General features: G+C 32.6%; 2 protein-coding genes across 2 annotated transcripts in view; both read left to right on the top strand.

The window, feature by feature from the left end:
• Window positions 1–1,245: 1,245 nt before the first annotated feature.
• LOC139524014 (kappa-type opioid receptor-like) lies at window positions 1,246–2,742 on the top strand. The gene has a single exon (XM_071318533.1). The coding sequence runs from the start codon at window positions 1,449–1,451 to the stop codon at window positions 2,505–2,507; it is 1,059 nt and encodes a 352-aa protein (XP_071174634.1). The 5' UTR covers window positions 1,246–1,448; the 3' UTR covers window positions 2,508–2,742.
• Window positions 2,743–7,893: 5,151 nt separating this feature from the next.
• The window catches only part of LOC139524015 (uncharacterized), a 37,915-nt gene continuing 31,722 nt past the window's right edge, over window positions 7,894–14,086 (top strand). The window contains exon 1 of the mRNA XM_071318534.1: window positions 7,894–7,979. The gene's annotated coding sequence lies outside the window, so the exon portion shown is untranslated. The remainder of the gene's footprint in view (window positions 7,980–14,086) is intronic.

The following is a 14,086-nucleotide window of genomic DNA, read 5'->3' on the forward strand; positions in this document are numbered from 1 at the left end:
TAAGTACATTTCCACCCAATGACGACAAATATGATTTTTAAAAGAAAATGTCTTATAAAAAATATTCACACAGTATAGGTTCTACAGAAAATTGTTACAAATACTACGCGAGAACTACTTTTTTATGATATCAATAGGTCAAGGTCATGGCAAATGAAAATAGACTTGATACAAGACTGTATGCAGGCCCGTAGCCAGGAATTTCCAAGGGGGGATTCGTTGGACTTATGAACTCGACTTTAACAGTCACAATTTGAACAAAACATTGACTTAACAGTGCTTATTTGATTTCAAGGGGGGGGTCGAAACCCCCGACCCCCCCTTTTGGCTATGGGTATGATATGCATGACTAAAAATACATTGGTATTGGAAATAAAATGATCATGAAACAAACTTGAATATATGATAACTTAAAAAAGTTCACAGTATCAAGCAAAAACGTTATACCCGACATCTTTCTAGTTATGTCCCAATAAATTTCCGATCACATGCGCTTGGTGAATGAACGCTCTCCTTTTTTCAATTGTTTGTGGTTTTTTTTTAATTCAATCTATCTAATGTTATTTTAACTCTTTAATATTCATACCTACTGCCGCCTTTTTAATGAGAAAAACCCATACCGCATAGTCTGCTATAAAAGGAACACGAAATGACAAATGTTAAACAATTCAAATTCTTGTTCTTATCCATGCGATATTTCAATGACAGTACTTAGTGTATATAAAAAAATTATGCTGCACCTCTATACGTATGTGACATTCGTGGAAAACTTGACTTAACTAAAAAAGTAAAATCACAAAAAAACTGAACTTTGAGGAAAATTCAAAACGGAAAATCCATATTTAAATGGGAAAATCAAAAGGTTAAACACATCAAACGAATGGATAACAACTGCCATACGTATTCCTGAATTGGTACTTGGTATTTGCTAGAACCTTTATATTCATTTTATTGCAGATCCTTGTTCATGTTGTTTCATGATTGTAGTTTAAATTCATGTGCATATTTACATAGATACTTAGTCTATATCAATAGATTATATATACATAATAATGTGTAAGACTATTCATATGACTGTGTAAAATGATTTATAGTACATTTGTAAGTTGAGTAAGGAAACAATTCATGTGTTGATAGTTTCTTGCTGCACCAGATTGACTTTTTCCCATTTCTAAATGTTTTTCTTAATAAATCTGTTTACGTAAGATGTATTTAAATCTATATATAAATACAGGCGTCATAATTCGGGAAACCAAACGGATATAATAAGAGGGGAAATGTGACGACTTCATACTTTGTGTAGGATGATAACATATAATAACACGAAAAATGTCTTAACATGTGAGAATATAAAAGTCATGTGAAAATGTAAATAAGATTTGATAACACAAACAAAATTAAGAAAACAAATATTAAGTTTTGTTTTCGACAATTTAACGTTGACGAAAATGGATAATTCGACAATTCACATGTGTCCGGACTGGCTTTATAGAATAAAATGGTCCAATGAAACTACAATTGAGGATATCAACCAAATTTTAATGACCCGAAATATTCCTGGACTAGTTTTTGTGTCTATTCTAATGCTAACTGGTTTCCTTGGAAACGCTATTGTATTGTATATTTTCTTCACTAAATTCGCTCGGTCGAATTATCGGACTTATGTGTTGTGTCTCGCGTTACTTGACGAGATCAGCAGCTGTTTCCTAATGCCATTTATAATTATTTACTTGTTGTATCCGAAACATTTTCCGGATAACATTCTGTGCAAATTCGGACATTTTGTTGGATATTATACGAGCACGGCATCTGCTTTTCTTCTCATCTTAATTGCGATTGACAGGTACAGGAAAATATGTCAACCAATGAAAAGACAGATTTCCAAACTCTTTGCCAAACGGAGCTGTGTTATTATTAACATTGTAGCAGCAATTATATCAATTCAATCAATGTTCATATATGGAACGACAACTAGACCGACTGGATTATTTAATGTCACCGAAACAATTTGTTTCATGGAAAAAGATCCGTTTCTTGCGACATATGGAAGAGTGTTCTATATTCAGCTTCAAATATGCTTAGCTTTTGTGATTGTTTTTATAACAGTTTTATATTTCAATATAATGCGAAAACTCCATACTCACAAAAGGAAATCAATGCAACGTTTACGGCTTTCGTCATCTTCCGGACCAAAAACTGTCAGGACAAGAAAAACGACATTAACATTTATTGTAATTACGTTAATTTTTGCTATTAGTTCCGAAATTCACCATGCGTTAGCCATGATATTACATTTTGTTGACAATTTAGAATGTCATATGAATAAAGCTGAAGGAACGGCGTTTTATATATTCCTTTGGGCAGTTTTTATAAACAATGTATCTAATCCATTCATATATGGGGTGTCTGATGACCGTTTTAGAAGCCATGTAAAAGAGATGCTGAAGAAGAACCAAGATTACAAACCAAATAACAGAAAAGATTCAAAAAGCTCAGTGAGCGAGTGAAATTTTTAACAAAATTAATTGAAAACTATGTTGTTTATCGTGTATTTAAAGATATTTACTCAATGAAAGTTGTGTTTATACCCGTATATTCGTATTGAATGCTGATAAAATATACGGCTTATTATAAGGGGAGGGTAATTAGAACATGGGGAAAAATACTAAAATATAATTTGACATACTGTTAAACTGATTCATAAGATATAAAACCATATCTGTAATTACAATATCTTAAATCCTTTTGTTGTCATATTGTTAGTTGTAATAATGTTTGTTTCAATATTGTTTGATGTACATGTACATATAAAAAAAGAATATGTGGCATGATTGCCAATGAGACAACTATCCACATAATTTGTGCTATACAGAAGTGGAAACTAAGTTATTCTGTATATGGTTGATTGTTTGTTACTAACGTCCAGAGGTCAATAATGTCATATATGTTCTGCTATCTTATAAAGAAATGAATTGTTATGGATCTATCATAATTATGCTATTCGCCAGTGGCTTGTCTCTTTCTTGTGAAGTGTAGTGTGCTATTGATTGTAAAAAAAAACGCAATGAACGTCAAGTCAACTCCGAAACAGCGGTGACGTTGCTATGCTAAACTATCACGTGATTGACAATTGACCATTTTTTTTTGAAAACTTATTGTTTATAAAACGTTGAAATATTCGAAATATGTTTTAATACTTTTTACATTTATATTTTCGATTTGGCTTTTCAACAGTTTTGATTCAGGTCCAACTGATAAGTCTTACATGTGTCATTTCGGGGCCTTTTATAGCTGACTATGTGGTATGGCTTTGTTCATTGTTGAAGGCCGTACGGAGACCTATAGTTGTTAATTCCAAAGTCATTTGATCGCTTGTGGAGAGTTGTCTCATTGCTTTTTTATACTAATGAAAGAAGAGAGGTGAAATAAATTTTTGGATGTTGTATTTAAACTGATTTTGATATGGAATAAGTGATTAGGCCAAGTGCAAAAAGGTAATATTTACAGTTTTCGGAACATCTCTTGACTTGTCAATAGGGGTACGGATGTGTATTGGCTAAATTTGTAAAAGTTATTGGTTCAATCTTTCTGAATTTTGGATATATATTTGGACTAGAACTAAAAATTACACACACACAAAATTTGACAAAATTGCATGGTGCAATTTTTTTAATGATGCAAAACGTTATAAAGAACTGATAGAGGAATTAATTGTGGTCTGTGGCCATCATACGCGTACGGTCGGACCGTATGAGTATATTCGTACGGTCCAGTACGAGCTGACCATATTGAATCATATGGGTTAAATTTCAACAAACATTTATCAAAATCTTTATTTTTAGTTTTACAAATTTTTATTTTAATTGTTAAGTGAACAAGCGAACAATTGAAATTCAATCTTTGTTTTTGATTGTATATCTGAATCCTATTTTGGTACTCTCGCCAAAGGTGACACTTGATACCACAAGTAACGAACGCCGTAATATTTATTTACATTTACATGTTTGCAGTTCATGCATGTTTTTAAGAATTTGCTTTTTTTTTAAAGTTGCTAAATTTTCTAAACCAATTGTCCTCCCACAATATGTTTACTTCCGATAACTTCAATTTCAGTAAGCATAATTCAATTAATGTATTACTGATCGACATGCTGAATATTTTTAAGAGATTAACAGATTTGATTAGCGTGACTTTTTTAAATGGTTAAAATGTAAAGTTTTATTTCAATTACAATCGAACCTTTTTATATGTAATAGTTATACACCGAGGGAAAGGTGTGTCTGGATAAGAAACCCCGTCGGCCGTAGGCCAGAGGTGTTTCTTATTCAGACACGCCGTATCCCAAAGTGTATAACTAACTTACACCCCTTTCTAAAATCTATATTGTTAACATTGATTATTAAATGAAAAAAAAAACGATAGCATATATTTTATTGACAATATCAAACCATGATTTATAAGATTTTTTTTTATTACATGAAACCCCAATAGTAACCTTTTTTGGTTATCTTCGTTCAAACTTTGACAAGCGATTATATTTTACCAATGTCAAGGTTGTTTTGCATATTCCAATTAAATCCTTAGGTTAATATGCAGTGGCGGATCCAGAGGGGGGCGTAGAGGGCGTATGCCCCTCCCCTTTTTGCTTGGAAATATTAATCAGACTAAGACTTCGTGAAATTTGCCATTTCCCGTGTATTTTGTTTTTATGCGACATTTCTTAACTTATCTATACTATTAAACGAGAAGACCTCATTTTTGGTGTCGCTTCTCTTCTTTCCACAATAAATTAATCAACACGCCTCTGTGTCCTATAGGTACAGTGCATAGTCGCATTTGTCATCCATTCATATGATTATTCAGATTGAGTTATTTTAGGAGAAAAACGAGAAAAAAGGCATCCGGGTATTGTCCCGCCATTGTACGAAATTTTAAGTCAGATTGGACTTCCGGTTTGCGTTTTTCTGTATACTTTGAACATACATATACTACGAATAAAGTGTATTTTCAGAATTTTATCTGCTATCATTTTCAAGTTTACTATCCACGGCAGTCACAGAGTTTATTAAATAGAGAGGGTCTGTATACTATATCAATGATCCCCATAGATCGATTAGTAAACTTAGAATTGAAAGTAAATACGCTTTATTTATATAGTAATGAATGTTCATAATATACAGATAAGCGCTAAAATTATTCATGTGAACTTTTGATACTTTTCTGAAATTCTCCAGTCATTAAATCTTTTACAAAATTCATTGATTACAAAAAAAAAGAAGTTGTGGTAGGATTGCCATGTTGAGACAACTCTCCACAAGAGACCAAAATTACACAGAAATTAACAACTATAGGTCACCGTACGGCCTTCAACAAAGAGCAAAGCCCATACCACATACTCAGCTTCAAAAGGCTCCGAAATGACAATGTAAAACAATGCAAACGAGAAAACTAGCGGCCTTATTTATGTACAAAAAATGAACGAAAAACAAATATGTAACACATAAACAAACGACAACCACTGAATTACAGGCTCCTTACTTTAATAAATGTTCATAACATACTAAATGTATGTTCGTATTGAAATTGATAGAAAACCAAAAATTGGAAGTTTTGGAAATAAAGGTGGAGGGTAAAAAAAACATTTTCTTGTCCCCAATAACCTATGACTTATGATACTTTTGCTGAAATTCTCGTCATTCTGTATTTAACAAAATTCTTCCAACAACACTTTACATACTGATACTTTAAACTACGCTCTGAATGCCCGCGATTTCGCGGGTGTGTTCTAGTAACGATAATTATTGCTCGTATTTACTGTAATATATTATTATTTATGTCAACGTCATGTGATTTGCTACGGCGGTGTTAACCAGTGCGTCGAAAAAAACCCGTCATTCAGTCATTTTGAAATTCAGATTACAGTAACACTTGCTTATGATGAAGGTGACAAGCATGACAGCTTCAAACAACAAAGGATTGAGCAGGAACGTACTGACTTCTATTTCATAATTCCACCAAACAAAAAGTAATACTCTATTACTCTCTCGTGAAAATTCCATAGCAATATTATGTATCTACGAAAACATGTTTAATCCCAAAGGCCCCAGCCTATAAATGAAATAGCAGAATAATGATCCCCAGTCAGTAAGCTCTAGATGAATTTTATGTCTTTTAAAAGTATGGACTATTTGATTTGAGGGGGCAATGATCTGAAATGTTTGAGAGAAAAAATCTTACCCTGATTTTTGTCTTAATCAAAAATTCTGGTCGTATATATCTGGATTGAAAACATTAATTTTGTCCACTTATTTGCTATTAGAAACAAAAATTTCAAACATAATTATTTAGCATAAAATGAACATGATGAATAATAAACGGGTGTTATTTTTTGTTGCCGGGGTTTGCATATAAATCCCATATCTGACCGGAATATTTGTTTCGCCGAACTGATATATTGAATTCTTTTTTCAAGGCCCGATTGCAACCTACCTGCTTGGTGTGGCCATTATGTCTCCATTTGTCGACCGTCATCCTTAAATTCGTTGTCCTTTCAGACTCATTCGTAGATTTTGGTTAATTTGGAACCCTCACTTCCCTTGTAGGCTGAAACATTTCAACCAAACATTTGGACAAAAATTGTTTGTTTGTTTCTTATCTCGTGTCGGTCTATTGTAAATTTCATCGATAGCCTGGCATCTATCTTGTTTACAACAAATAATTGTGAGGTTTTACTAAATAAACAAACGAGAAATTTCCATGTCCATTTTTTACTGCCAACTCCAACATCAATTTTCGATAGCTTTCGATCTATCCAATATTTTTATAATGGGAGAATACACTTTACAGCAACTATAAAATATGCATGCACAACTTCAGGAACCGTGTAAAAAGTTCATTGTACACTTATATTATGTTTTTTAGCCTAAAAAGGTAAAAAAAAAAATCGCCTCGCTCCGCTTTGCGAAATCAAATTTACTTCGCCCACCCTTTCCAAAATCCTGGATTCGCCCCTGTACTCTGACACAAAATAGTGCTTCTGATGTCATTGTTTACTTAAACAAACCAACAAATATGCAGAAATGAAACTTTTGGTGAAAGGAAATATATTTAGGCCATTTTGAGTCAAAATTCACTTGTTTATGAGTTTGCGTTAAAAATTCAGGATTAATGCGCTACATAGTACACTAATTTAAGATTTCCAGAAAACCGGTAGTTTGGTAGTACCTGTGTTTTCAAGATCAGAAATTTCATATAAGACTTTAAACATCGGTTGAAAATTGACATGTAGAAAGGTGATACATGTACAATTCAGGATATATCTGGTTTCCTTGAAGTTAAACTTAAGGTAAAATATCTTGATAGTTGTGAAAATTGCAAGATTTGGTTGAACAGATAGGGTTTTTTTAATTGGTGGTCTGACACCTTTATTTTCGTTTTCCTCCCAAAATAACCCAAACTCATGAATAATCATAGGATAATCACAGAGGCATGATGATTAATTTATTGTAGAAGGAAGAGAATCGACACACAAAATGAGGTCTTCTCGTTTATTAGTATAGATACTCTTACTTTTCTTTTACAGTACTTTGTTTATTCCCATCCCTGTTTCAGTTGAATTAATATCAGCTTATTCGAATATGTGCATGTTTTCTGGCACGTTTGAAATAAATGCAATTCATCGAATGTTCAGTTGAATGTATATTTACACAATCATGTAATTATAAACATTTAGAAAGTTTTACACAATCATGTAATTATAAACATTTAGAAAGTTTTAAAAAACAGGAAAAAATGTTTTTTAAGTGCAACACACGGTATTTTTGGACAAGAAATCAATTGTTTTTACACTTTTAAAATTCAAATGAAGTAAAACAAGAAATCAATCTGGTTGACGCTACAATGACAATCTGTTACACAGAATAATAGTGGTGCATTTCTTTCCAGTGGGTCTCAATCAACACTGATTTACAGAAATCTTGGTAAGAATTCAGTCTTAGACGCTTGATTTTTTTATTAGTTGTTATTGGCTTTGAACAAGCTGTCAGTAACTGCGTGCAGTGGCAGATCCAGAGGGGGCGTAGAAGGCATATGTCCCCTTTTGCTTGGACTTTTTTTTTGTAAAAAGATTAAAAAGACTAGATATCGTGAACTTTGCCATTTCTCGTGTATTCAATTTTTATGAGACAATTCTTTACATATAAAGATTTATTTTTCGCCAGTATTTACTGATTATGTCAAATGTAAAATTACAAAATACTGAACTCCGAGGAAAATTCAAAACGGAAAGTCCCTAATCAAATGGCAAATTCAAATGATAAAACACATCAAACGAATGGACAACAACTGTCATATTCCTGAATTGGTACAGGCATTTTCAAATGTAGAAAATGATGGATAGAACCTGGTTTTATAGCGCTAAACCTCTCATTTATATGACAGTTGCATCACAGTAGAGTGATTCGGTATGATTGAGTTGACCAGTTCGTCGAAAAAACTTCACTCAGTCATTTTGAAATTCAAATTACAGGAACACATTTGCAATTCTGAGCATGAAAAATCATGACACCTTCAAAGCGACAAGGGAGTGAGCAAGAACTTATTGACTTCTATTTCACAATTCAACCAAACAGAAAGTTATACTCTATTATACTCTCATGAAAAAAAATTCCACGCTCGCGCCTATCTTAAAATAACATAGCTGAATAATTATCCCCAGTCAGTATAAGCTCTGGATAGATTTAAAGTGCAAGGTACGAACCATTTGTTTGAGGAGGCAGTCTGAGATAATTGAGAGAACAAATCTTGCTCTACTTTTTGCCTTAAACAAAAAATTCTGGCCGTATTTGGATTGAAAACAATAATCTTGTCCACTTTTTGGCTAATAGAAACGAAAATTTCCAACAGAACAATATAGCATTAAATGAACATAATGAATAAAAAAACGGGCGTATTTTTTGGGGGACGGGGGTTTGAATGAACTGATATATTGAATACTTTTATCAAGATCAAACTGAAATCTACCTGCTGGGTGTGGCCTTTATGTCTTCATTTGTCAACAGTCATTCATAAATTCGTTGTCATTTCAGACTCATTGGTAGCCTTTGGTTAATTTTCAATTTTGTTGGGGAAAACATATCAACCAAACATCTGTATCAAAATTACTTGTTTGCCTTTTTTAAGTTGTGTCGCTCGTATTGTTAAATTCATCGAATAGCGGCGTGTATCTTGTTTACAACAAGAAATCTGTGAGTTTATGCTAATTTAACATACAACAAGCGAGAATTGTCCATGTCTATTTTTTACCGAAAAGTCCCACATCAAATATATCAGTTCATAGCTTTTGACCCATACTATCATTTTATGATCATAGACAATTTATGGGGAGAATACAACATCAAAAATGTTCAACCCTTATACATAACAGCAACTATAAAATATACATGCCCCACGTCACGAACCGTTTAAAAGGTGCATTTTACACTTATTTTATGTTTTTTAGTAAATAAAAAGTCCCAAACATTTTAAAAAAAACTTTGCCCCCCCCTCTTTGCAAATTCCTGGATCCGCCCCTGATATGGATCAGCAGGTCAAGGTTGACCGTATTGTGTATTCATATTACAAACAAAAATACGTCATGCTCCTTGTATGCAGTTGTCAATATGGAAGGGTATGAAACGAACGACATTTGTTTGCAAGCGTTGGATTTGGTAGAAGAGACTAAAGATAAAGGCAATAGTATAACTGAAAGTACTTACTTGTATCAGTTTAATAAAGGTTATGCTAACTATATTTTTTATCTTACGGTTTTATAGAGAGAAAAAAGCCCCCTCCCCCCCCCCGGCCCCCCACTTGTCGAGAATTAATGAACATTCATATTCGAACCTACAAAGGGATAAGTGCGTCTGCAATAGAAACCCTACTACCAGACACGCTCAGCATACAAAGATACAGATTTAATATTCTGTAACTCTCTCTTTTGGGGAGAGGGGCTGATCCAGTTGTAGCTGCGAAACCGTAGCTCATAGGTCCTTATGTTATCTTTTGACTTTTTGCGGACTACCGTAACTCATAGGTCCTTATGTTATTTTTTTACTTTTTGCGGACTATGGTGGTCCGCAAAAAGTCAAAAAATAACAAAAGAACCTATGAACTACGGTTCTGCAGCTAATCCAGCTGGGGGTTCCCAACTCAACAGAAAGGGGCTGGGGTACCAATCAGTCAAATACATTGGTCTTTTAAATCGGGTCCAACCCGCGGAACCCCTACCCCGGATCAGCCACTGGATAACGAGGGTGTCCGAGACTTTGAATCCCCCCTTTTTAATAGAAACATATGACTGGGATACAAAATATTACTTTCAGCAAAGGAGTAATTAAAGGATTTTTTTTTGGTATTCAAAATAGATGCTTAATTTTTTTTCTTAATATCTTAAAACAGTTTGTAGTGAGCACTATAATTTTATTTCTTATGTTAATGCTATTTAAAGAATTATCAATTTCTATTGTTACGGATAACAATGGACTTTATTTGCGGGATGTAGAAGCAGGGATTTCCGGTAATCTCTGCTGTCACAGCTTGTGGTCAAAATCCATTGTTATTCGTAACAATAGATCTATTCAATTTACACGTGTTTCAAAAATAGAAACTATGAAGTATAACAATAGATCTGGGGTGTAATAATTTGAGAATAAAGGTACTATGTTGATCTGTTATATGCATTTGTATCTAATAAACTTGACCAACTTCTTAATATTAGTCAAATCGTACGCGTACGGTCCTACCGTATGAGTATTTTGAAAAAGTACATTTATGGTCCAGACCGTACCCCTATGGTCCTAATACTCATACGGTCTGGAACCATATGACTTTCAACAATTAAAGGAAACCATATGACTTTCAACAACTAGAAAAGCCCAGACCGTATAGTGGGTTAAAAAAGGCCCCGACATAAAAAACAAAATATGAAACCATTCAATTTTATTTTTACATGTTATTTTTTTTTTACGCTAAACACTTTAGATACTCACGACCTAATTATTATAACAAAACAGTTTGCGGGACATGCACATATAGAGAATGGACAAACATGGTGTATGTGCAAAACGCAAAAAAAAATCTATGCGAAACAATAAAAGAAAAAATAAATATGAGAACCAGCCAAAAAACGGCTACCACTTAATTACAAGTTAGGCATATACACTTTATTTGGCCTTTTAAACTTTTTTGGGATTCGAGCGTCACTGATGAGTCTTTTGTAGACGAAACGCACGTCTGGCGTAAATACAAAATTTAATCCTGGTATCTAAGATGATTTTATAGACTATGGCGGAATACACATGCTTGAAGGCTCTAACCTTGCTCTTATATGAGATAGTGTGACAGTACAACATAAGTAAAAAAAAGCGATAAAAATCAATTGAAAAGGGCCTAACTCAACAAATTCATACAAAGCAGAAAAAACTAACGATTTTTAACTATTAGTATCTTAAAGGTTGTTAGCGTAAAAAAAAACTAAATTTCAAAAAATAAAATCCCCAGATTACATACATTATTTGGATATGTCTGTAAAAAATCGTAAATTGTATAGTTACATTTGGGAAGGTGTATTATTCTTTATATACCTTTTTTTCTCGTTTGTTCCGATTTTACATCATCCAATCCAATTTGAATGACTGAATATGGCTATAATTATGATATGATGTAAAATATATTATTTACTATGCTTTGAAAATCAGCGAAATTTTACGAAATAAAATTTCCTCTCGAGTGCTTTTATGTAAAATGAAATGAAAAACTTTATACCTTTAATTGATTTTTTGTGCAATGTTTAATATATCGAGAGAAAAAAAAAACGAAATATGTTAAATACATTAGTATATTTGTGATTTTGTTTATGCTATATGACAGATGTTGATTATGTGACATATGCGAATACATGTTAAGGAGGCTCGAGGGTATAAAAATTTCAGAAAAAAATCAAACATTTGTTTTTCATTACAAATTTTATTTATTTCCTTTTTAAGTTGTTACTTTATCATATGGTACATAAATCATTCAAAACAATCAATTCGTGTTGGCCCCAGATGACTTTCAAAATGTATACATCATTGAAAAAGTTCCAAATTATCTCCCTTTGGTGGATAAATGCCATTTTTTGGCTCTAAAATTGAAATGTCTTTTTCAACTCATCGGTGACCTATCTTTTTTAATATAATTTCCATATAAGCTGTACTAAAACTAAATTATTGTAAAATTTTCGCGATTTCTGTAATAATTTTTTTTTTTAATTTCGATATTACCATTATTTCTCCTATTACTTCAACAGAAAAAAAACACCTTTACAAAAATGTATGCTTCTTTCGAAGGCAGATTGTGAGCGCAAATGAACGGTGACCCCACTTTTTTATTTTATTTTTCTATTAACTATAAGATAAAGTTCATTTATAGAAAAATATAGAGAAATCCTATATAAATGATTTAGACCCGCGAACCCCCTTAAGTAATCTTCGTTGTATTCGCATATGTTACATAATCAACATCCGTATATGTAAATCATGTATGTAAGCCTGCTAACGACGAAAAGCTCTCATCAGTTCTTTTAAAATTTCATTATTTGCAAGACTTATTGTGTACGCGTATTATGTGACACTGTTTATATTTATAGTTCATATTTCAACCGAAAAATTCGGCAAGTTTTTCATTTCTCAATGTTAAAACGTTTCTTATACATGTAATATAGAAATTCCTTAGATATTTTATTATGCTGTTGAAAATATACACAATCTTATCTGACCTGTCACCTAATGCAGTTTTTATTAACTGTTAAATTAAATTGGATTGCACAATTATGGTTTACTGAAGTAGAAAATTTCCTCTAAAAATATTAGGGGTGATAGATCATAGATGTTCTATTGAGGAACGGGAGCAACGGTATGAGATGCAACTCGTTGCTATAGCGTTTACGACAAAAAGTGTAACGTGTTGTTCTAATGTACAAAACAAGCCTGTTTTGTGTCACCCTAGAGTATGAGAACGATTGGTTATGTAATAATCAAAGGTACGCGAATAATCTTTTATGAGTAGCTATAGCATAGTCAAGCATGCAGATAACGTATGAAAACTGATATTGTAATCCAAGGTTTTCCATACTTTTGTTTTGTTGACTAGAAATTCAACTCATATTTATAAACCAACAATTAAGAAAATTAATTTAAAAGGAAAACATTTATTTTTTTTACCTAAAAACTTGTTTATCCAAAAATTTACTGAGTTGCCCAGGATACAACATACCGTTCCCGTTTATAATAAGCCAAAACTGTTAAGGAAGAAGGAAATAGGAAGTAAAAAGAAAATGTTAGTTTTGCTTGTTAAAAACGAAATTCATTCCATTTAGTATTCACTACATGAGGAAATACGCTGAATTTTAAGTGATTATTATAGATTATAATCTCAAGGAGATTAAATTTCTCGCTTGAACTGGTACGGCGAAAGTGAGAAAAGCAATCGAGTTGCAAAGACCAATGATAATCTGTTGATCGCTATTTTACCTGTGACGACGTTGTCAAATTAATGTCAATTCCATTACGTCATAACACTTCCGGTATTAGATGTGATAGTACTGCGCAACTGCAACCACAATGTGTTGCTAACTTTGCTGTCGAGCGGACGTGGTTTATCTCGATGCGCAACCTCTAACTAAAGATTTCCTTAAAGATATATTAAGTCAATGTGATTGACTTGTACATATATTTTATTTATATTAAATAAAAGTATATGTCTAAAGAGATTTTTACGCAAGTAAAAATCTTATAAATATTTCGTTCGTGAAACGAGATTAATTTACTACTTGACAAAGATGGCGGACGCCATGCTGCACAAAGAGAAAGGAGATAAAACTCCTAAATCTTCTTTTGAAGATGATTTACTAAGGTTAGATGAAGATGAAATAGCATATGAAGGGAAGGGTAAAGGTCCTGCTAAAACAAAATGCGTTTTGTAAAATAGCGATAATATAATTTCTCTGATTTTTTAGTATTTTCACTTTTCTTGAGCAGTGTGAGAAAAATATTTCTCCTCCCTAGTGATA

Source organism: Mytilus edulis, chromosome 5 (assembly GCF_963676685.1).
Source record: "Mytilus edulis chromosome 5, xbMytEdul2.2, whole genome shotgun sequence".
Lineage (NCBI taxonomy): Eukaryota > Metazoa > Mollusca > Bivalvia > Mytilida > Mytilidae > Mytilus > Mytilus edulis.

What these genes read in the sequence shown, in the direction of transcription:
- LOC139524014 (XM_071318533.1), top strand. Translation starts at nt 1,449, where the DNA reads ATGGATAATTCGACAATTCACATGTGTCCGGACTGGCTTTATAGAATA.